General features: G+C 43.9%; 1 protein-coding gene across 4 annotated transcripts in view; it reads right to left on the reverse strand.

The window, feature by feature from the left end:
• tln1 (talin 1) overlaps positions 1-26,117 on the reverse strand; it is a 164,483-nt gene that overhangs the window by 9,538 nt on the left and 128,828 nt on the right. For 2 of the 4 annotated variants that reach the window (XM_041897414.2, XM_041897412.2), the window contains 12 exons: positions 25,822-25,992; positions 19,763-20,011; positions 18,737-18,856; positions 18,040-18,186; positions 17,390-17,556; positions 15,587-15,770; positions 12,774-12,899; positions 9,082-9,198; positions 8,404-8,589; positions 7,893-8,000; positions 6,040-6,042; positions 1,975-2,080 (listed from right to left, as the gene is read on the reverse strand). In XM_041897414.2, coding sequence (XP_041753348.1) covers positions 1,975-2,080; positions 6,040-6,042; positions 7,893-8,000; positions 8,404-8,589; positions 9,082-9,198; positions 12,774-12,899; positions 15,587-15,770; positions 17,390-17,556; positions 18,040-18,186; positions 18,737-18,856; positions 19,763-20,011; positions 25,822-25,992 — 1,684 coding nt within the window. The remainder of the gene's footprint in view (positions 1-1,974; positions 2,081-6,039; positions 6,043-7,892; positions 8,001-8,403; positions 8,590-9,081; positions 9,199-12,773; positions 12,900-15,586; positions 15,771-17,389; positions 17,557-18,039; positions 18,187-18,736; positions 18,857-19,762; positions 20,012-25,821; positions 25,993-26,117) is intronic. The other 2 variants (XM_041897415.2, XM_041897413.2) reach the window with 1 other exon arrangement.

The following is a 26,117-nucleotide window of genomic DNA, read 5'->3' on the forward strand; positions in this document are numbered from 1 at the left end:
TTATCCTTTTTAGATAAAACTATAATAAATATATCCACGTCACCAAATAACTGATTAAAACACACTGTTTTGCAATGAAGGTCTACAGTAGCCTCAACAGCACTCTGTAGGGTAGCACCATGGTGTAGCCGGAGGACAGCTAGCTTCCGTCCTCCTCTGGGTACATCGACTTCAATACAAAACCTAGGAGGTTTATGGTTCTCACCCCCTTCCATAATTACGACGACTTCCGGAGGACGTCCTCCAACCTATCAGAGCTCTTGCAGCATGAACTGACATGTTGTCCACCCAATCAAAGTATCAGAGAATGAATCTAGTGAACTGTTTGTGCGGGTGATCGGGGGTGTATTTATTCAGCAGACTCTGTTGAAAAAAAACGTTTCTTAAACGGAAGCAAACGGAACGAAATGGGGATCAACATACCTGAGTTTGTCCTAATGAATACACCCTAGATCAGCTAGATGCAGGCGAGAGTGTGCAAGGCGGTATTGAATGTGTCACTGTCTGTCACCTTGATTACTCCAATTCGTCTCTCGACCTGTGCACCTACGTTATAATCTTTCATTCATAGGCTCGGTTGTAACAACCTCATGATGGGTACAGGGAAAATTAGAGTATCATGTAGTAGCCTAAACTTATCGATGTTACATTGAGCCGGGTGACTGGAATATGAATGTCATCCAGTATGCTGTAACGGAAATTAGGGCTTGGTCATAAAAAATAAATAAAATAATCCTCGCTGATCTTAAACGTCACTGACCGCCACTGCTTTCCACATACTCTCTCCTACTCGTGCCTTTAGATTGGCTGAATATACTGATACTGTATTCATACTGCCGATATGATGGACAGTCTTTCAGTGGGCCTGTTACCACATTCTGCTCACCACATTAATCTCCCAGCAGATATAGACATTCCTGTTTCATCGTCTGTTAAATGAAGATGTGACATTATCACCAAGCCAGCGGCGAGGATTCCCTTTCAGGCTAAAGCATCTCTAACGGGGACTGCAGAAGATTGCTCTTCGAAGTAAAGTAAGCGGGGGGGTGCTCTAGTATTTCCCCTCTAAATCAGTGGGCGATGTGCTCATGGTGCTGTCTTGAGGACGACGCGCGGCTTGTTCTTGACACCTCTGGGATGGGGACTGGAGACTGCCGTGTGAAAGAGAAGAAGGGCCCCGTCGGGCGGCAGCTGAGGGGGAGGGGGGGGGGGGTGTAAATGAGTCTGTCAACGTTAAGCGGGGTGGCTGTCCTCTCTCTCTCAGACAGACTTGGGCTGAGTCTTATTCCAGAGAGGTGCTTCCCTTCCTTTCTTTTCACTTAACAAATCTGACATGACCTGGTGTAAGCAATATCTACACCTGGTGGATAAAGGCGTCCGCATGCTTCACAGCCGGAACAGTTCGGAAGAGTTCATTTTCATGCACATTTTTTCATTGAGAAATACTGCACCAAACATCTTAGTTTGATGTAAAATTGCACGACTAAGATCTCCTTGGCAAAAACGTCAAAATTAATGACAGATTTCTTGATGTATTTTAGATTAATTCAGACTATTTTGAGGAAGTGTATACTGGCTGTGGCGTCTCAAAATGGACAAACAGCAATATTGCCGCTTTTTTTTTTCGTTTTTCAAGTGAAGGTCTTTTATTTACACTGTATATATAGATTTTCTATTGTGTTATTGACTGTATGTTTTTGTTTACCCCATATGTAACTCTGTTGTTGTTTTTATCGCACTGCTTTGCTTTATCTTGGCCAGGTCGCAGTTGTAAATGAGAACTTGTTCTCAACTGGCCTACCTGGTTAAATAAAGGTGAAATAAAATTAATAAATAAAAAAGGGAGTTCAGTTCGGCTAGCTGAGTTGGGCTAGGCGCCAGCCGAACTGAAGCATGCTGATGCCTTAAGGAGGGGAGAGGTGGAAGAGCGACACGTGGGGAATGCAGTTCTGTAGTAATACAAGGTCAAGGTACCCTTCATGGCCTCGGCGGCCTGGATGAGCTCGGTGACGGAGCCGGCCACGCGCTTGGAGTAGTTGGCCAACTGCTGCTTGAGCTCGTGGCTGGGCTTCTGGATGATCTGTGGTAAAGGAGGGACAATAACAGTCAGTCAGTCTCTCTTTCTCTACTAGGGTCTTTGTAGGACTAACACTGCAGCCAAAGACAGGGGATCTTTTGCAATTAATCTTTCCTCGAATCCCCCCTCCTCAAAACGCATTGGACCTTCTCCTCTAATATAGTTAAGAAGGGGGAGAGGAGCTAGGATGCGAGGAATCCTAGAAAGACTAATTGAGAGAGTGAGCCACAGCACCCATTGACACCTCAGACTTTAGCTATATTGCTTATGCTTCAAGACATTGCAATTCAATCATCTGTCACCTGCTGTACCTACTAACACTACTGGGTCTTCCATTTGGGACCATGAAAAGGTAGCACTGCTGGGTCTTCCATTTGGGACCATTAGACTATTTTGAACTCACACATTTAAAGGTCTTTTAAATTTAATATAAAGATATCAGGCTATTTACAGTTAGCAATAAATAAAGGTGCTACAAAGACACCTTGTCAGTCATTGGAAACATGTTAACATAAACCACTCAGCCTCCACATGCCAAAGCACATTAGCAGTTTAGTCCAATTGGATGTGGGCATGGGTGATCATGTGGGAAGAGCTTGCTAGTTGGTAGTGGCAGTGTGGTAGTGGGAGAGGGTGGGTTATCCCAGAGCCATACACAGTGTCTGAATATGTTACCAGACATCAAATCCTTGCTTTCCCCGTACTGGTTTCCGCAATTTCTCTCAATGCTCATTGGATGAGAGGGTCCAAAGTACCTCCCTCGGTTCTCCTGCAATGAGCTTTGAAAGGAATTCAGCAAACCAGATTTGACAGCTAGTAATGTTTTCAGACTCAGCCATAGATATAGAGTTCAGTTAACTAGTTCAGAGTTCAGCCATTACAATGTATTCTCACCAGAAAGGACTAGTCTTGGAACATTTGGTGCCAACATGGCATGGTCTATAGACGTCTAGCCTCAAAGAAACAGTCAAACTCGGTATATAATACACAGTACACGGCTCTAGCCAGCCCCAGGCAGTGTGTCAGTATGTGTGTGTCGGTGCCCTCAGAGTGTCCTCCAGTGAGATGGCCCTAGCCAGTTGCGCCTGGCAGATGACAGGTGTAGGGCATTAACAGTGCTCTCTGTGCCGATGGGACCCACTGCACCGAGGCATGCTGCGCTCCAGCTCATCAAAATGCGATACTAAGAAAAGACAACAGGAGCAGCGTGGCTGCACAGGAATGCGTGGCATGGCCGCCAGCCACACGCAAATACATACTGTACGTAGGTCTACACATGGGGCGCAACACACACAGGAAAGTCACATTTACACACAGGGGAGTAACACACACACACATAATTAGTTGACCTGAGCCCCAAGATGATGGTGAAATAGAATAGGGAACTTCCACTTTTGAAACAAGATGGGGCATTGTGTGTATTGTGCACTCAGGCAGAGAAATCCAAAACACTCAGACACAAACACATGATGTACATATGTCCTGTACACATATTATGACAAAACGCAAATCTCCATGCAGCAAGATAACATTAGTTGCATATGTGTTGCATATGTATTTCTCTTGGTGCCTTGATGTGTCAACCTGCTAAAATCAAACATATTATTTATAGTATTAGGATACTACCGCTTCTAGTATTAGGATACTACCGCTTCTAGTATTAGGATACTACCGCTTCTAGTATTAGGATACTACCGCTTCTAGTATTAGGATACTACCGCTTCTAGTATTAGGATACTACCGCTTCTAGTAGCTCTCATATCATTTTAGTATTATTCTCACTTCCTGTTGATACATGGCTGATAACGTTAAATTCCGGGCTACATAGAGAATGGAGCAGCTGGATAGGGGAAACGGCTCGAGTCACACAAAATGGAATATAATGTTGCGGATAATGTTTGGAATGACACAATTTCATGTGTACAACCTTTAAAGACCCGCATCACTATACTGAGAGCGTTTTCCGTTTAAAAAAACACGTACAGTGAGGGAAAAAAGTATTTGATCCCCTGCTGATTTTGTACGTTTGCCCACTGACAAAGACATGATCAGTCTATAATTTTAATGGTAGGTTTATTTGAACAGTGAGAGACAGAATAACAACAACAAAATCCAGAAAAACGCATGTAAAAAAATGTTATAAATTGATTTGCATTTTAAATGAGGGAAATAAGTATTTGACCCCTCTGCAAAACATGACTTAGTACTTGGTGGCAAAACCCTTGTTGGCAATCACAGAGGTCAGACGTTTCTTGTAGTTGGCCACCAGGTTTGCACACATCTCAGGAGGGATTTTGTTCCACTGCTCTTTGCAGATCTTCTCCAAGTCATTAAGGTTTCGAGGCTGACGTTTGGCAACTAGAAACCTTCAGCTCCCTCCACAGATTTTTTATGGGATTAAGGTCTGGAGACTGGCTAGGCCACTCCAGGACCTTAATGTGCTTCTTCTTGAGCCACTCCTTTGTTGCCTTTGCCGTGTGTTTTGGGTCATTGTCATGCTCGAATATACATCCACGACCCATTTTCAATGCCCTGGCTGAGGGAAGGAGGTTCTCACCCAAGATTTGACGGTACATGGCCCCGTCCATCGTCCCTTTGATGCAGTGAAGTTGTCCTGTCCCCTTAGCAGAAAATCACCCCCAAAGCATAATGTTTCCACCTCCATGTTTGACAGTGGGGATGGTGTTCTTGGGGTCATAGGCAGCATTCCTCCTCCTCCAAACACGGCGAGTTGAGTTGATGCCAAAGAGCTCGATTTTGGTCTCATCTGACCACAACACTTTCACCCAGTTCTCCTCTGAATCATTCAGATGTTCATTGGCAAACTTCAGACGGCCCTGTATGTGCTTTCTTGAGCAGGGGGACCTTGCAGGCGCTGCAGGATTTCAGTCCTTCACGGCGTAGTGTGTTACCAATTGTTTTCTTGGTGACTATGGTCCCAGCTGCCTTGAGATCATTGACAAGATCCTCCCGTGTAGTTATGGGCTGATTCCTCACCGTTCTCATGATCATTGCAACTCCACGAGGTGAGATCTTGCATGGAGCCCCAGGCCGAGGGAGATTGACAGTTATTTTGTGTTTCTTCCATTTGCGAATAATCGCACCAACTGTTGTCACCTTCTCACCAAGCTGCTTGGCGATGGTCTTGTAGCCCATTCCAGCCTTGTGTAGGTCTACAATCTTGTCCCTGACATCCTTGGAGAGCTCTTTGGTCTTGGCCATGGTGGAGCGTTTGGAATCTGATTGATTGATTGCTTCTGTGGACAGGTGTCTTTTATACAGGTAACAAGCTGAGATTAGGAGCACTCCCTTTAAGAGTGTGCTTCTAATCTCAGCTCGTTACCTGTATAAAAGACACCTGGGAGCCAGATATCTTTCTGATTGAGAGGGGGTCAAATACTTATTTCCCTCATTAAAATGCAAATCAATTTATAACATTTTTGACATGCGTTTTTCTGGATTTTTTTGTTGTTATTCTGTCTCTCACTGTTCAAATAAACCTACCATTAAAATTATAGACTCATTTCTTTGTCAGTGGGCAAACGTACAAAATCAGCAGGGGATCAAATACTTTTTCCCCTCACTGTATTTGGGTGTTTTCTGAGCATTTGTTTTTTGAGCCCCTGTACTAGACAACGAGGATGAGGAAGTGAATCGCTGGTTGGGGTAAGTTTCTCAAAAACAAGTGAGATCGCATTTTCTTTTTGATTTGGTTGTAAAAAAGCTAACTTTTTCTTTAACACCAGCTTGAGAGCCATGTAAGGAGATATAGTGTTGATCTGAGGTAATAATGTTATTAACAACTGTAGAGCCAGGTAGAGAGAGAGATGTGTGGATCTGATCTAGGATCTGCTGAGGACAGTGTTCTCAGGGCGGTGGGGGTTGTAAGTATGTCCCCAGACACTCGGTCAATGGAGCTCCACACTCGTGCAGGTCAATCACATAGCCTTAATAATACTCACCGGCTACATCATCACAGCCAACAGTGAGACCCAGAACATTGACAGAACATTGACAGAACATTGGGGGGTGTAGAGGAAATTCATCAGGACCTTTCAGTTACATTTTAATGGACATTCAATTTCACGGTGGAGAAAGTATAAGGAAATACCAGGTGAGAAATTGTGCATGGAAATGGTTCGTAATGTGATATCATCTTTATATTGTTTGTTGCTACACTGGTTACATTTTCATTTATATCTACAGTAATAAACAACTTTAATCATGGCAGAATTCTATCTTGAGATCTGTGCATGTGACTAACATTTTCTGAAATCTCCCATTGACATCAATGCATGATTTATGTGAAAGTCTGAGTAAGCCAACGTCCAAGTAAGCACACAGATCTCAAGATACGATTCGTCCCTTTAGATCTATATTTTTGCAACCGAACAAGCAATTTAACAGCTCCCAAATATAGTTCCAATATCACTGCACCCTGAGGAAGTCCCTTGCTGATTAGTTCCTGAGTGGAATCCAAGAGCTCTAGTGGTCACCATGGAAACCACATCTCTAGCGGACATGTTAACCGATCTCCCTTCCTTCTTAAACGAGGGAGACTGCTACACACCGTCTCTATAACGGACATGACTGTGGATTAACACCTAGCTCTCCCCGCACACCAATTAGACCAGTCTCAGCCAGGGGGTGTGGAGGAGGAAAAGGACGTTCACATTATATGTGACATTGTGAGTGGGGGGGCGGGGCTATGTGTTGGTTTTTAAACGACAGATAAGGCTTTTTATGTCACATGGCAACAGATATGACATAAATCACGTGGTAAATTAATCTCTTTCTCTCTGTGTGTGTGTGTGTGTGTGTGAAGGGGGGTATTTGGTGGTTGTGTGTCTTGGCAACACCTCTTGGGACAATATTGACACTCTTTGCCCAGTTATTTTGGGAGCTATACATCATGCTGGAAGAAAGCTGTGGATGGATCCCCGGTCTTATCCAGAACCCTCGGAAAGCTGCTTTATACAAGGGGGAAGACTGGATTATTTCCTATAGGGGAGGGGGAGTTAATTCAGCTTCTATGCTGTTTCAATTGGTGACTCCACCTCTAGCTAAAGTATGCTGTCTTTGGTGTTAACATAGAAATAGTGTACTAGAGCGGACATTCCCATTCAAGTTAACATTTCATGATGGGTGGACCGGCGGCCATTTTAAGTAATTATATTTCTATGGGTGTTACCCTGTCACATTGCATGGCCCTGTGTAGCTCAGTTGGTAGAGCTGGGTGTGGGGAGGGAGGGGGTGTGGGGAGGGTGAGGGAGGGTGTGTGGGGGGTGAGGGGAGGGAGGGGTGTGGGGGGGGGGTGTGGGGGGGTGTGGGGGGTGTGGGGGGTGAGGGAGGGGTGTGGGAGGGGGTGAGGTGTACTCACATGTAAGAATATACCCTCCCTAGTCCCCACAACCCTTACAGCAGTGGTGGTCACCACCAACCCTGGTCTTGGACATCTACTGGGTGTGAAAGCTGTTGTTCCAGCCCAGCACTAACATACCTGATTCAACGAATCACCTAATCATCAACACCTTGATTCAGGTTGTTTAGTGCTAGTGGGCTTGAACCAACTCCAACACACCCGGTAGCTCTCTAGGACCAGGGTTGATGACCTCTGCCGTAGAGTGAGAAATGTGACTTTTTGGGGGGACCGATGGCAAGATAATTTTTCAGCACCTACCCCAAAAAATTGGAGGCTAATCTTGACTTAAACCACCCCTGCCAAAAAATCTGCACTTTCTGACAAACAGCGACCATTTCTTACTGCTTATATAAAATAAAATAATATTAAAATAAGAGATGCATCTAATCTTACCACTAGCACATGCTCCAGCAGGCCCAGGTAACCCACGGCACACTCGTTGCCATAGCGCAGGGCCCGGCTCTGAACTTCCTTGCTGACCTCTGGGTGGTAGGCCGCTTGCTGTGGAGACCACACGGACACACATTAGTATGGGACATGCAGGAGTGGTGCGCTACTAGATAACATTGGGGTTTTCTTAGCTGTAATTTTTATAATTACAAAAGGTATTAGAGCTCGTCATTCCAGTTAGCATGCTAGCTGTTCCCGTAGACTTCCAGTCATTGCGCTAATGCTAGTTAGCAATGGCTCCAGAAACTACCTTCAACTTCCTTCAAACTGCACACAGAAATATACAAATGGTATCCATGAGTACATCTGACTCTGGGTAAGTAGAAAAAAATGCCTTAATTGTCAAAATCTTGAACTATCCCTTTAAGGTTGTCGAGGCACTAAGCTCCAAGGAGCTAGAGAAGATAAAGGTTATCTGAAGGTTATCTAAGGGTCGTCTCGACCCCTTTCTGACCTTGCACGAGTGCAGCATGTCGGCGATGGCCCTCCTGCTCAGGTTGGCCGTAGCGATGACGTCCTCCTGGCGACACGAGTTCCCAGCAGCCACTGCTTTGGCTGTTGCCAGGGTGATGCCTTTGGTCATGCGGATGAAATCCTCTGGAGTGGAAGTCTTGGGGGGAGGATCACCACTGCTGAACACCTGAGAGAGAACAAAACAGTAACACTTTACTTAGCCTGCTGGTAGCAATAATCCTTTATTATTTGTTATAATATGACATTATAAAGGCCCATACGTGCGTATAGGATTATAATATGTTACGTCTTTCTTCAAAATAGTTTTTCAACTTAACAATATAACTTACTGTGATGATAAATACACTATTGTGTATTTGATGTGCAGATCATTTTTGAATACGGTATTACAGCATTGTATGACGTGTGTATGATGAGTGATTATATTAAATGACTTGTGAGGTGAAGCAGAAGGCACATTCCCATCTCAAACTGGACACAATTCTATTCTATGATACTATCCTCAAATTAAAGCTGTTTGATTTTGAGTTGAAACTTCTGCTGTCAGTGACACTTCAAGACAACTGTCCTCCGGTGTGACAACATATAAATAGAATGACAGAACAGTGACTTGAATGGAATTCCAACAATTCTACTCCTGTGTGCCAGTGCCACTCACAGCCAGTTCCTGTTTGATGTGTTCGATGGTGGCCTCCAGTCCACGTGTGCCCTTGGTGGCCTCGTCCTCCACTGCCTTTACTGTCTTCAGGAGTGACGTCACGTTGGTCACCATCACCTGGGGGGACAGACATACAGCAGAGGTATTATTTAAATGTAAAAAGGGTTGGGGGACAGATATACAGTAGAGGTATTATTTAAATGTAAAAAGGGTTGGGGGACAGATATACAGTAGAGGTATTATTTAAATGTAAAAAGGGTTGGGGGACAGATATACAGTAGAGGTATTATTTAAATGTAAAAAGGGTTGGGGGACAGATATACAGTAGAGGTATTATTTAAATGTTAAAAGGGTTGGGGGACAGACATACAGTAGAGGTATTATTTAAATGTTAAAAGGGTTGGGGGACAGATATACAGTAGAGGTATTATTTAAATGTTAAAAGGGTTGGGGGACAGACATACAGTAGAGGTATTATTTAAATGTTAAAAGGGTTGGGGGACATATATACAGTAGAGGTATTATTTAAATGTAAAAAGGGTTGGGGGACAGATATACAGTAGAGGTATTATTTAAATGTAAAAAGAGTTGGGGGACATATATACAGTAGAGGTATTATTTAAATGTGAAAGAGTTGGGGGACATATTGGGACGGTTCTTAGTTATGTTCCTCATTCTCATGGATCAGAGCTTTTCTTCCCGTTAAAGTCCAGAGCTCTCTACCACAATGGCTTATTCTCAGGTATGGTGTTTGGTAGGGAGAAGTGAACTGGTGTATTCTCAGTCAGGTATGGTGTTTGGTAGGGAGAAGTGAACTGGTGTATTCTCAGTCAGGTATGGTGTATGGTAGGGAGAAGATAACTGGTGTATTCTCAGTCAGGTATGGTGTATGGTAGGGAGAAGGGTTATGAAAAGTGACAGAGGAGAAAGAGAAGGGTGAGACAGAGACTGGGAAGAGAGAGAGAGAGAAAGTGAGAGAGCGAGACTGGAGAGAGAGAGAGAAAGGGAGAGACTGGGGAGAGAGAGAAAGGGAGACTGGGGAGAGAGAGAGAAAAAGGGATAGACTGGGGAGAGAGAGAGAGAGAAAGGGATAGACTGGGGAGAGAGAGAGAGAGAAAGGGATAGACTGGGGAGAGAGAGAGAGAAAGGGATAGACTGGGGAGAGAGAGAGAGAGAGAGAAAGGGATAGACTGGGGAGAGAGAGAGAGAGAAAGGGATAGACTGGGGAGAGAGAGAGAAAGGGAGAGAGAGAAAGGGATAGACTGGGGAGAGAGAGAGAGAGAGAGAGAAAGGGATAGACTGGGGAGAGAGAGAGAGAGAAAGGGATAGACTGGGGAGAGAGAGAGAGAAAGGGATAGACTGGGGAGAGAGAGAGAGAGAAAGGGATAGACTGTGGAGAGAGAGAGAGAGAGAAAGGGATAGACTGGGGAGAGAGAGAGAGAGAAAGGGATAGACTGGGGAGAGAGAGAGAAAAAGGGAGAGAGAGAAAGGGATAGACTGGGGAGAGAGAGAGAGAGAGAAAGGGATAGACTGGGGAGAGAGAGAGAGAGAAAGGGATAGACTGGGAGAGAGAGAGAGGGAGAGAGAGAGAGAGAGAGAGAGAGAGAGAGAGAGAGAGAGAGAGAGAGAGAGAAAGGGAGAGACTGGGGAGAGAGAGAGAGAGAGAGAGAGAGAGAGAGAGAGAGAGAGAGAGAGAGAGAGAGAGAGAGAGAAAGGGAGAGACTGGGGAGAGAGAGAGAGAGAGAGAGAAAGGGAGAGAGAGAGAGAGAGAGAGAGAGAGAGAGGGAGAGACTGGGGAGAGAGAAAGAGAGAGAGAGAGAGAGAGAGAGAGAGAGAGAGAGAGAGAGAGAGACTAAAGTGACTGGTTCCATTAAAAGCACTGTATAAAACCCATGCGTTAATAACACTAACAAGAAGGAGAGAAAATGGAGAGGATGGACAGGGGAGAGTTCTAAGGTTGCCAGGGAGACCATACACACACACACACACACACTTTTCCCAGTGAGTGGCGATGTACTGCCAGACTGCCCCAGTGTGATAGCCTTGCCCTATGCCCCATTCCGGGGTAGCAGGGTGAGGAGGGGTGAGGAGGGGGAGATTAGTGTAGAGTTACCCCCTCAGCTGTCAACAGACACTTCAGTTCTGAATCAGATGATTTATGACTGACACAGACTTGAAGAAGGTACAGGGGTGTGTGTGGTTGAGGTCAGTGTTTTGGCTATAAAGTACCTTAGGAAGACTTTACTGACAGCTGTGTGTGTGTGTGTGATACGTGCCCCCCCCCATCATGTAAAGTACTACACTGAACAAAAATATAAACGCAACAGCTCCTGAGTGGCGCAGTGGTCTAAGGCACTGCATCGCAGTGCTAACTGTGCCACTAGAGATCCTGGTTCGAATCCAGGCTCTGTCGCAGCCGGCCGCGACCGGGACTCATGGGCGGCGCACAATTGGCCCAGCGCCGTCCAGGGTAGGGGAGGGAATGGCCGGCAGGGATGTAGCTCAGTTGATAGAGCATGGCGTTTGCAACGCCAGGGTTGTGGGTTCGTTTCCCATGGGGGACCAGTATAAAAAAAACAAAAAAACAAAAACAAATGTGTATTCACTAACTGTAAGTCGCTCTGGATAAGAGCGTCTGCTAAATGACAAAAATGTAAATGTAAACATGTAAAGTGTTGGTCACATGTTTCATGAGCTGAAATAAAAGATCCCAGAAATGTTCCATATGTACAAAAAGCTGATTTCTCTAAAATGTGTTTACATCCCTGTTAGTGAGCATTTCTCGTTTGCCAAGATAATCCATCCACCTGACAGGTGTGGCATATCAGGAAGCTGCTTAAACAGCATGATCATTACACAGGTGCACCTTGTGCTGGGGACAATAAAAGGCCACTAAAATGTGCAGTTTTGTCACACAACACAATGCCACAGATGACTCAAGTTTTGAGGGAGTGTACAATTGGCATGCTGACTGCAGGAATGTCCACCAGAGTTGTTGCCAGAGAATGTAATGTTCATTTCTCTACCATAAGCCGCCTCCAACGTCGTTTTAGAGAATTTGGCAGTACGTCCAACCGGCCTCACAACCGCAGACCACGTGTAACCACGCCAGCCCAGGACCTCCACATCCGGCTTCTTCACCTGCGGGATCGTCTGAGGGGGGGTGGGGGGGTGCTGAAGAGTATTTATGTCTGTAATAAAGCCCTCTTGTCACTCTGATTGGCTGGGCCTGGCTCCCAAGTAGGTAGGCCCCTGCCCAATCATGTGAAATTCATAGATTAGGGCCTAATTAATTTATTTCAATTGACTGATTTCCTTATATGAACTGTAACTCAGTAAAACCTTTGAAATTGTTATATGTTGGATATATGTGCGATTCATTTACATTGTTTACTGTATATATGGGGGAGACTGGTGTTAGAGACCCAATACATGTTAGTGACATCACAGCCTTATCAGTAGTCCAGAGCTACAGAGAAACTGGGGACTATTTCAGAAATACATTTAAAAGAATTTTTCCAGTTTTATTGAAAGAGATAGACAGAAATGAAGGCGAGACAGATCGATGGAAGATACTGTGAAGACAGGTGGGGTCGGGATTCGATCCAACGCAGGCAAGGGATGGCACATGTGCCGAGGGCAGCGGCCTTAACCACTGGACCAACCTCAGGCTAAAAAGGGGACTATTTTACCTTGGCAGAGTTCTTCAGCTGCAGCATGGAAGGGTCGTCATGAGGCTTGCCAGCAGCAGCTTTGGTGGCACTGATGAGGTCACTCAGAGCTTTGGCAACGTCTTTGACCGCGTTGATCAGCACCACCTATAGAGGGCCCACCAGAGAAGAAAACAAGTGACTGGAGGTTTAATACAATGACATCTACTGGCTGGTAACAAACACACACACAGACACACAGAGTGAGCCCTAGACTTCAACACAGACAAGCAGAGAAGGACTAACCACAGAAGAGGGAATGTCCTCGTGAAGAATGATGGAATGGGATGGTAAGAGATTCACAGGTAATAGAAAATCTGACCAAAAATCTTACTGTCTATTCATACCAATAGCAGTGTCTATTCATACCAATAATATCTAACTATACCAATAACAGGGTCTAATCATACCAATAACAGTGTCTAATTATACCAATAACAGGGTCTATTCATACCAATAATATCTAATTATACCAATAACAGTGTCTATTCATACCAATAACAGACTTGGTGAGACAGCAGATAAAAACAGTTAGATTTGGATTACTATAGTCATGATAAAGGTAGGACCACTAGACTAGGCAATGTATTGTCTCACACCAAATGGAAGAAATAACTCAGTAGACTCATTCTTCTTAGATTTCAACTGACATTGTATATCAAAACTACTACAGACAAAGCAGTAATTACTGAGAATAAGCAGGTTGAACAAAAGCAGCCTGTTGTTCAAATTAGCGCATTCACAAATTCATTGTGGGGCATGATTATCAATTGGATGGTTAGGGAGGAGACAAGCAGAGTGGAGAGCAGCAGCTGGAAGAAAATGGAACACCATTTGACAGATCGGAAAATGGACCAATCAATGAGCCAAATCCAATCCATCGAATATGAGACAATCAAACCCAATAGAAAGCTGTACAAAGTGAGGATGGCTAGTTAGTCAGAGCCTGACAGCAAATCAACTTTAAAAACATTTAAAAACATTTCAAATCAACCGTATGCCATAAGTATGAGAGATGAGAACACACCCTTGAAAATCATCAGAATGAATAAAGACTGCACAAAGGCCTTTGGTTTTTGTCTGCATAATGCAGGACTAGCCGACTTTGTAAACAGGAAGCTTGTAAATGCTGATGCTTTTGACAACAACGCACAATGGTGGTTTCTTAAGGCTTTTTGTGCTTAGGCAAGAAACCATGATCAGCAATTCAGAAGAGAACCCTTCATTACATTATCTGAAGAATGAACGCCCACCACAGTTAAACAGTCAATACGTCTGTTGCAGGTTTGAGGCATGTGGTGGCAAATGTAGCTATTGAAGGGTGGGGCATGGAGAGTAGTATTATCAACTCACGACAAGACACGACAAGACATCTTGCCACACTTGGCTCCTCCTGTAGCTTCAAACAGCAAAAGCACTAAAACAGGGCTTTTCTAACTCTGGTCATGAAGATCTACTGTGTCTGTAGGCTTTTAATACAGCCCTGAAGATCATGATTGGTTGATTATTTAAATCTTGGCAAAGTCTCTCAGAGTAAGACCAGTGATCTAGGATCAGTTTTGCCTCATAATGAATAAGATTATATGGACAGATTATAGATCAGCACTCTTCCTCTAAGATGCTTTGTGGATGCGGGCCCAGGTGGAATAAAAGACTGAAGACCCAGTAGCTCTCCAGGACCGAAGTTGGACAACAGAATGAATGGACCTCATTGGGTCACCCAGTGCATCTTTCTTCATCCTAACCACAACCACAGACTGATGTCTTTATAGTCTGCGGTAGTGTATACACTTTAACAGATGGGCACTCCAAAGAGCACAGACAAAATACATTTTCAGTCAGTTCCTATTCAGACAAAAGGAAAAGGGAGTCTCCACATCGGTACAGAGATCTGTCCTGTGGGAAGACAAAACAGCCTTTCCAAGTGAAGAGAGGAAAGCGAGCAGAGAGAGAGAGAGAGCACTCGATTAAACACTAGTATAAGAAACATTTCAAGGTCTTACTACTACAACTATACTACTACTACTACTACTACTACAATAATACTACAATAAAACAACTAACTACTACTAACTACTACAAAACAACTCCTATTATAAAACTACTACTATTGCTGCTACTACTACTACTACTACTACTACTACTACTACTACTACTGCTACCAGTACTACTACTACTGCTGCTACTACTAGTACTACTACTAGTACTACTACTACTACTACTACTACAAAACGACTACTACTACTACTACTACTACAAAACGACTACTACTACTACTACTACTACAATAAAACTAACTACTACTAACTACTGCTACTACAAAACAACTCCTATTATAAAACTACTACTATTGCTGCTACTACCACTACTACTGCTGCTACTAGTACTACTGCTGCTACTAGTACTACTACTACTGCTGCTACTACTACTACTGCTGCTACTACTAGTATTACTACTACTACTACTACTACTACTACTACTACTACTACTACAAAACGACTACTTACTACTACTATAGAACTAGCCTATTATTACTACTACTCATATTTCTGCTTTGACAAAAGTCGATAGACCCAGATATTGGCTTTTGAAATGAAAAAGTACAAGTTTTCAAAGCAAGCGTAGTGTAGGAAAATGCCTTCTTTTGAATCAAATGTTAAACTCCAATGTATGTGAGAGTCTCCTTTTTTTATTGAATAACATTAACTAGAGATATTACTAGCACCCCTGAATAAAAATGTCAGTTATTTTTGGATGGGAACAACATGGGAGGACCATGCTTCTAACAGTCGTACCTGTGTCTCGGGGTCCTCGGCGCCCAGGCTGGCAGCGCCCAGTTTTACCACGTCGGACAGTTTGGTGATGGTGGTGACGGAGGACTGTGCAGCCTGGGCAAGTCTCTCCTGGCTGGCCCCGGCACCAGACACCAGCAGCTTGGTGTCCTCCACAAGCGCCTTGGCTGTCTTTAGGATGTGCTCTCTGGGAGGGGCACCATGGGACACACCATTAATACAGTTATTTATGTAATATCAACCAATCACTGTTTATAGCTGTTTATGTAATACCAACCACTGTTTATAGCTGTTTATGTAATATCAATCACTGTTTATAGCTGTTTATGTAATACCAACCACTGTTTATAGCTGTTTATGTAATACCAACCAATCACTGTTTATAGCTGTTTATGTAATACCAACCACTGTTTATAGCTGTTTATGTAATACCAACCACTGTTTATAGCGGTTTATGTAATACCAACCAATCACTGTTTATAGCTGTTTATGTAATAACAACCAATCACTGTTTATAGCTGTTTATGTAATACCAACCAATCACTGTTTATAGCTGTTTATGTAATACCAATCACTATTTATAGCTGTTTATGTAATACCAATCACTATTTATAGCTGTTTATGTAATACCAATCACTGTTTATAGCTGTTTATGTAATACCAATCACTATTTATAGCTGTTTATGTAATACCAATCACTGTTTATAGCTGTTTATGTAATACCAATCACTGTTTATAGCTGTTTATGTAATACCAATCACTGTTTATAGCTGTTTATGTAATACCAATCACTGTTTATAGCTGTTTATGTAATACCAATCACTGTTTATAGCTGTTTATGTAATACCAATCACTGTTTATAGCTGTTTATGTAATACCAATCACTGTTTATAGCTGTTTATGTAATACCAATCACTGTTTATAGCTGTTTATGTAATACCAATCACTGTTTATAGCTGTTTATGTGCAGTGATGTGCATGATAGGGCTGGGACGATACCACACTCGTTAGTATCGTGGCAAGGAAACAAAACACAAAGCAGATTTAACTTCTTTAGGAAAACAGCCCTACTGTTGGAAACAAACACCATTATCTTGACATGCAGAGTCAAAGCAAACAATACTTTACATACAGCAGGTTAAAGGACCAAAGAGTTGGATCTGCTTCGTGTTCTCATTTGTGCCATGGAAAAAATATTGCGATGCTGGTACTGTCCCGGCCCTAGTGTAGAATAGTTAATATTGTGTTCTGGATAATGAAGAAATGTGTTCTATGGGTGAGTATGCAAATAACAGACAAAAATAAAGAAAGTTCAATCAAATATTGTATAAAATAAGTATCTACATTCTACTCTGTATATTCACACATATAATGAAAAGACAGACCTTTTAAAATGACGATTAACCCCCTTTTACCCTCCCAAGCCCCACAGTTAATAACCCCAGCATTAAATATTATACCAGGCTACCATAGTTAATAACCCCAGCATTAAATATTATACCAAGCTACCATAGTTAATAACCCCAGCATAAAATATTATACCAGGCTACCATAGTTAATAACCCCAGCATTAAATATTATACCAGGCTACCATAGTTAATAACCCCAGCATTAAATATTATACCCGGCTACCATAGTTAATAACCCCAGCATAAAATATTATACCAGGCTACCATAGTTAATAACCCCAGCATAAAATATTATACCCGGCTACCATAGTTAATAACCCCAGCATAAAATATTATACCAGGCTACCATAGTTAACAACCCCAGCATAAAATATTATACCAGGCTACCGGACAGTACCTGTGGTCAGCGAAGGTTTCAGAGTTCTCACGGTTGAGCGTGCCGGCGGTGGCGAACATGATGGTGGTGTCCAGGTCGGCGATGATGCCCGACACGGCACTGGCCGCTGTGATGCAGGCCTGGGTGCCACGGTTACCAGCCTGAAGGGCCGCCAGCACGTGAGACACCTGACGGAGAGAAGAGAGGCAATGTTATGAATATATGGTTACATCATAATGTTGCATCAACCAAGATTGAATGTCTCCAACTCTGACACGCTCCAACTGTAATTTATTAAGATCCAGACAAAACAGACAACATTTAAATTCCACTCCGGGTGTTCTTAAACCCAGGAAACAGTCTATTTCCAACTTTGTCCTGGCAAGGTCACAATGTAGCATTGTTGAAGGCATCAACAATCAAAACAGACAGATACCAAGGCTTTCCTTTGGGTTCTCAGGGGCTACAACGATCTCTCCTATGTTACCTCAAATAACTTTATTGTTCCTGTGAGGGAAAATCTTGTCTGGAGGGGTTTATAAAACATCAAAACACAGTAGGCCTAAATAACAAACAGAGGACAGGACAAATACAAAATGTTAAAAAAATTAAAAAAAGCAGCTACCTACATGTAGGTCGGAAGAAATACAGAAAAGGTCATTTTGTCTCACCTTCTCGGAGACCTTGCGTGCGCTCTCGATCAGCTCCTTCTTGGTGAAGGAGTCGTTGGGGCTACACTGCAGCGCTCCGGCCTTAGTCACCAGCCCAGTGCAGTTGAAGCCTAGTTCCCCAACCTGCTTCTTGATGTGGGAACCAATCTGGACAAGGACAGAGTTGGGACTCTTTAGAATTGCTCTTTTTCATTGCAATATCATTCAGTATTGTACTTTGAAAACATTTTGGTCATTAAGCTATACCCTCTTATCCAGAGCAACTGACAGTCAGTGTATTTTTAACTAAGGTAGGCGAGACAACCACATATCACACAGTCACTACAAGCGAAAAACTTTCCTCAATAAAGCAGCCATCAGCAAAAGCAGTGCTCTTGTATTTGTACGTAGAATTACATATAGAATGCCACACAAAGTGAATTATAGGATCTCTATGGTATTGAATCTCTCTGTAGTATTTCTGTTTACCCAACCAAAGGATTGGGAGGAGAATTATCATGCTAATAAAACTGATTTATTTCAATGCATTATCATACTGGCATTGTGAATATGTATTAATTTCTACTTTATAGTTGGTTAAAACCTATAATGTATTCATAGATTATAGTTGGTTAAAACATATCATGTATTCATAATATTATAGTAGTCACATGAATATATCATGTTAATATAATACATATTCATTGTCATCAGATACCTCGTCGTTCTCTGCAGTGATGGCAGCGTATTTGGCCTCGGTGGCCAGCTCTCCAAACTCATTAGTTAGCTCGCTGGCCAGACCTCCCAGGTCATCTGGGTTGGTGTTGGACTTAGTCACCTGAAAACAAGACAAAGCATTTTGTCTAATGATCTTTCATTATACCCCCGGGGGAAGATAATGTTATGTATGAAAAACAAGATTTCTCTAGCAGAAATATAACCATTACACAACTATCATTTCATAGGAAGCGTATGTCATTCATGGTTTGATAACATCCAAATACTGAAACCAAATCATACAGCCCCCGCAGTTCTACACAAAAACTCACAACCCCCCCACAACCAACTACTTACCCACATACAAACTCACAACCCCCCCAACCAACTACTTACCCACATACAAACTCACAACCCCCCCAACCAACTACTCACCCACATACAAACTCACAACCCCCCCAACCAACTACTCACCCACATACAAACTCACAACCCCCCCAACCAACTACTTACCCACATACAAACTCACAACCCCCCAACCAACTACTTACCCACATACAAACTCACAACCCCCCACAACCAACTACTTACCCACATACAAACTCACAACCCCCCACAACCAACTACTTACCCACATACAAACTCACAGCCCCCCACAACCAACTACTCACCCACATACAAACTCACAACCCCCACAACCAACTACTTACCCACATACAAACTCACAACCCCCCAACCAACTACTTACCCACATACAAACTCACAACCCCCAACCAACTACTTACCCACATACAAACTCACAACCCCCCAACCAACTACTTACCCACATACAAACTCACAACCCCCCCCACAACCAACTACTTACCCACATACAAACTCACAACCCCCCACAACCAACTACTCACCCACATACAAACTCACAACCCCCCCTAACCAAATACAATACACATACAAACTCACAACTCCCTCCCCCAACCAACTACTCACCCACATGCAAACTCCCAACCCCCCTCCAACCCTTCCTCACCATCTCCTGCACGGTGACTGCGATGGCTTTGGCCGTCTTCACCATGGTGGTCTGGTAATCCACAAAGGAGCCCTCAGGCTCGCCGGCGGGGCCCTCCTCCATCTTGTTGATGGCGGCGGTGATGGAGTCCACCATGCCGCCCAGGGCACCCGCAGCGCTGGCCGTCTCCGACAGGGTGGCGCCCAAGTCATCCACCGCCTCCTTCATCATCTGGACAGACTCTTCCAGGGCATCCTGTGTGTGGGCCACCTGGACAGACAGAGAGACAGAGGCAGACATGATCAGTGGAATGACAGAGAGACAGAGGCAGACATGATCAGTGGAATGACAGAGAGACAGAGGCAGACATGATCAGTGGAATGACAGAGAGACAGAGGCAGACATGATCAGTGGAATGACAGAGTCAGAGGCAGACATGATCAGTGGAATGACAGAGAGACAGAGGCAGACATGATCAGTGGAATGACAGAGAGACAGAGGCAGACATGATCAGTGGAATGACAGAGAGACAGAGGCAGACATGATCAGTGGACAGACATAATCAGTGTACAGACAGAGAGACAGAGGCAGACATGATCAGTGGACAGACAGAGAGACAGAGGCAGACATGATCAGTGGAATGACAGAGAGACAGAGGCAGACATGATCAGTGGAATGACAGAGAGACAGAGGCAGACATGATCAGTGGAATGACAGAGAGACAGAGGCAGACATGATCAGTGGAATGACAGAGAGACAGAGGCAGACATGATCAGTGGAATGACAGAGAGACAGAGGCAGACATGATCAGTGGAATGACAGAGAGACAGAGGCAGACATGATCAGTGGAATGACAGAGAGACAGAGGCAGACATGATCAGTGGAATGACAGAGTCAGAGGCAGACATGATCAGTGGAATGACAGAGAGACAGAGGCAGACATGATCAGTGGAATGACAGAGAGACAGAGGCAGACATGATCAGTGGAATGACAGAGAGACAGAGGCAGACATGATCAGTGGAATGACAGAGAGACAGAGGCAGACATGATCAGTGGAATGACAGAGAGACAGAGGCAGACATGATCAGTGGAATGACAGAGAGACAGAGGCAGACATGATCAGTGGAATGACAGAGTCAGAGGCAGACATGATCAGTGGAATGACAGAGAGACAGAGGCAGACATGATCAGTGGAATGACAGAGAGACAGAGGCAGACATGATCAGTGGAATGACAGAGAGACAGAGGCAGACATGATCAGTGGAATGACAGAGAGACAGAGGCAGACATGATCAGTGGAATGACAGAGAGACAGAGGCAGACATGATCAGTGGAATGACAGAGAGACAGAGGCAGACATGATCAGTGGAATGACAGAGTCAGAGGCAGACATGATCAGTGGAATGACAGAGAGACAGAGGCAGACATGATCAGTGGAATGACAGAGAGACAGAGGCAGACATGATCAGTGGAATGACAGAGAGACAGAGGCAGACATGATCAGTGGAATGACAGAGAGACAGAGGCAGACATGATCAGTGGAATGACAGAGAGACAGAGGCAGACATGATCAGTGGAATGACAGAGAGACAGAGGCAGACATGATCAGTGGAATGACAGAGAGACAGAGGCAGACATGATCAGTGGAATGACAGAGAGACAGAGGCAGACATGATCAGTGGAATGACAGAGAGACAGAGGCAGACATGATCAGTGGAATGACAGAGAGACAGAGGCAGACATGATCAGTGGAATGACAGAGAGACAGAGGCAGACATGATCAGTGGAATGACAGAGACAGAGGCAGACATGATCAGTGGAATGACAGAGAACAGAGGCAGACATGATCAGTGGAATGACAGAGAGACAGAGGCAGACATGATCAGTTGAATGACAGAGAGACAGAGGCAGACATGATCAGTGGAATGACAGAGAGACAGAGGCAGACATGATCAGTGGAATGACAGAGAGACAGAGGCAGACATGATCAGTGGAATGACAGAGAGACAGAGGCAGACATGATCAGTGGAATGACAGAGAGACAGAGGCAGACATGATCAGTGGAATGACAGAGAGACCGACATGATCAGTGGGATGACAGAGAGAGGCAGACATGATCAGTGGAATGACAGAGAGACAGAAGCAGACATGATCAGTGGGATGACAGAGAGACAGAGGCAGACATGATCAGTAGAGAGACATAATCAGTGTACAGACAGAGAGACAGAGGCAGACATGATCAGTGGACTGACAGAGAGACAGAGGCAGACATGATCAGTAGAGAGACATAATCAGTGTACAGACAGAGAGACAGAGGCAGACATGACCAGTGGACTGACAGAGAGAGCAGACATGATCAGTGGACAGACAGAGAGACAGACATGTTCAGTGGACTGACAGAGAGACAGAGGCAGACATGATCAGTAGAGAGACATAATCAGTGTACAGACAGAGAGACAGAGGCAGACATGATCAGGGGACAGACAGAGAGACCGACATGATCAGTGGACATGACAGAGAGACAGAGGCAGACATGATCAGTGGGATGTCGTACACATCAAACCATAGCTGGGCCTCTGGCAGATATATTTATATTGGCTGTTACTCAGGCCTAGACAGTACCTAGCTATGTCACCGCATTAGGAATAGACCTAGACAGTACCTAGCTATGTCACTGCATTAGGAATAGACCTAGACAGTACCTAGCTATGTCACTGCATTAGGAATAGACCTACACAGTACCTAGCTATGTCACTGCATTAGGAATAGACCTACACAGTACCTAGCTATGTCACTGCATTAGGAATAGACCTACACAGTACCTAGCTATGTCACCGCATTAGGAATAGACCTAGACAGTACCTAGCTATGTCACTGCATTAGGAATAGACCTACACAGTACCTAGCTATGTCACTGCATTAGGAATAGACCTAGACAGTACCTAGCTATGTCACTATATTAGGAATAGACCTAGACAGTACCTAGCTATGTCACTGCATTAGGAATAGACCTAGACAGTACCTAGCTATGTCACTGCATTAGGAATAGACCTAGACAGTACCTAGCTATGTCACTGCATTAGGAATAGACCTAGACAGTACCTAGCTATGTCACTGCATTAGGAATAGACCAAGACAGTACCTAGCTATGTCACTGCATTAGGAATAGACCTAGACAGTACCTAGCTATGTCACTGCATTAGGAATAGACCTACACAGTACCTAGCTATGTCACTGCATTAGGAATAGACCTAGACAGTACCTAGCTATGTCACTGCATTAGGAATAGACCAACACAGTACCTAGCTATGTCACTGCATTAGGAATAGACCTAGACAGTACCTAGCTATGTCACTGCATTAGGAATAGACCAACACAGTACCTAGCTATGTCACTGCATTAGGAATAGACCTAGACAGTACCTAGCTATGTCACTGCATTAGGAATAGACCTAGACAGTACCTAGCTATGTCACTGCATTAGGAATAGACCTAGACAGTACCTAGCTATGTCACTGCATTAGGAATAGACCTAGACAGTACCTAGCTATGTCACCGCATTAGGAATAGACCTAGACAGTACCTAGCTATGTCACTGCATTAGGAATAGACCTAGACAGTACCTAGCTATGTCACTGCATTAGGAATAGACCTAGACAGTACCTAGCTATGTCACTGCATTAGGAATAGACCTAGACAGTACCTAGCTATGTCACCGCATTAGGAATAGACCTAGACAGTACCTAGCTATGTCACTGCATTAGGAATAGACCTAGACAGTACCTAGCTATGTCACTGCATTAGGAATAGACCTAGACAGTACCTAGCTATGTCACCACATTAGGAATAGACCTAGACAGTACCTATTTAAGTCACTGCATTAGGAATAGACCAAGACAGTACCTAGCTATGTCACTGCATTAGGAATAGACCTAGACAGTACCTAGCTATGTCACTGCATTAGGAATAGACCTAGACAGTACCTAGCTATGTCACTGCATTAGGAATAGACCTAGACAGTACCTAGCTATGTCACTGCATTAGGAATAGACCTAGACAGTACCTAGCTATGTCACTGCATTAGGAATAGACCTAGACAGTACCTAGCTATGTCACTGCATTAGGAATAGACTTAGACAGTACCTAGCTATGTCACTGCATTAGGAATAGACCTAGACAGTACCTAGCTATGTCACTGCATTAGGAATAGACCTACACAGTACCTAGCTATGTCATTTCATTAGGAATAGACCTAGACAGTACCTAGCTATGTCACTGCATTAGGAATAGACCTAGACAGTACCTAGCTATGTCACTGCATTAGGAATAGACCAACACAGTACCTAGCTATGTCACTGCATTAGGAATAGACCTAGACAGTACCTAGCTATGTCACCATATTAGGAATAGACCTAGACCCTACCTATTTAAGTCACTGCATTAGGAATAGACCAAGACAGTACATAGCTATGTCACTGCATTAGGAATAGACCTAGACAGTACCTAGCTATGTCACTGCATTAGGAATAGACCTAGACAGTACATAGCTATGTCACTGCATTAGGAATAGACCTAGACAGTACCTAGCTATGTCACTGCATTAGGAATAGACCTAGACAGTACCTAGCTATGTCACTGCATTAGGAATAGACCTAGACAGTACCTAGCTATGTCACTGCATTAGGAATAGACCTAGACAGTACCTAGCTATGTCACCGCATTAGGAATAGACCTAGACAGTACCTAGCTATGTCACTGCATTAGGAATAGACCTAGACAGTACCTAGCTATGTCACTGCATTAGGAATAGACATAGACAGTACCTATCTATGTCACTGCATTAGGAATAGACCAACACAGTACCTAGCTATGTCACTGCATTAGGAATAGACCTAGACAGTACCTAGCTATGTCACTGCATTAGGAATAGACCTAGACAGTACCTAGCTATGTCACCGCATTAGGAATAGACCTAGACAGTACCTAGCTATGTCACTGCATTAGGAATAGACCAGACAGTACCTAGCTATGTCACTGCATTAGGAATAGACTTAGACAGTACCTAGCTATGTCACTGCATTAGGAATAGACCTAGACAGTACCTAGCTATGTCACTGCATTAGGAATAGACCTACACAGTACCTAGCTATGTCAATCATTAGGAATAGACCTAGACAGTACCTAGCTATGTCACTGCATTAGGAATAGACCTAGACAGTACCTAGCTATGTCACTGCATTAGGAATAGACCAACACAGTACCTAGCTATGTCACTGCATTAGGAATAGACCTACACAGTACCTAGCTATGTCACTGCATTAGGAATAGACCAACACAGTACCTAGCTATGTCACCGCATTAGGAATAGACCTAGACAGTACCTAGCTATGTCACTGCATTAGGAATAGACCTACACAGTACCTAGCTATGTCATTTCATTAGGAATAGACCAACACAGTACCTAGCTATGTCACTGCATTAGGAATAGACCAACACAGTACCTAGCTATGTCACTGCATTAGGAATAGACCTACACAGTACCTAGCTATGTCACTGCATTATAAACCATAATACTGCCATTAACACCGATGATATGGATGCTGCTCTGCTGTCCCTGATCAGACCTGAGTTAAATGTATATGATATGTCATTTAGAAGACGCTTTTATCCAAAGCGACTTACAGTCATGCGTGCATACATATTTTTTTTTACGTACGGGTGGTCCCAGGAATCGAACCCACTATCCTGCCGTTGCAAGCGCCATGCTCTACCAACTGAGCTACAGAGGACCACACAATACATAATGTCAAATACTTTCAAATACATGAAAGCTGGAATAGATGATTTTTCCATGAGTGTGATAAAACAGACCTTGGGGTTTCCTCCGGCCCCCTTGGCCGTGTAGAGCATCTGTAGAGCTGACTCGTACAGTATAGTATGGTATATAGTATAGTAGAGTACAACATAGTGATAAAACAGACCTTGGGGTTTCCTCCGGCCCCCTTGGCCGTGTAGAGCTGACTCGTACAGTATAGTATGGTATATAGTATAGTAGAGCACAACATAGTGATAAAACAGACCTTGGGGTTTCCTCCAGCCTCCTTGGCCGTGTAGAGCATCTGTAGAGCTGACTCTGTCAGCGTCTTGGTCTGGTCCAGCACCGCCATCTGCTGTTGGCTGCTCTGAATCTTACTGGCCGTGCCGATGGCCGCCATGATGAGGGGCTCAAAGTAGCTCACCATCTGAGACACCTGAGGAGGACGGAGAGAGAGGGGGAGAGAGAGGGGGAGAGGAGAGAGAGAGAGAGAGAAAGAAAGAGCGAGAGAAATCAGACAGGGAGTGTGTACTTTGTACTCCTGGACAAGGACCAATTGTT

This window comes from Coregonus clupeaformis, chromosome 15, assembly GCF_020615455.1.
Source record: "Coregonus clupeaformis isolate EN_2021a chromosome 15, ASM2061545v1, whole genome shotgun sequence".
Lineage (NCBI taxonomy): Eukaryota > Metazoa > Chordata > Actinopteri > Salmoniformes > Salmonidae > Coregonus > Coregonus clupeaformis.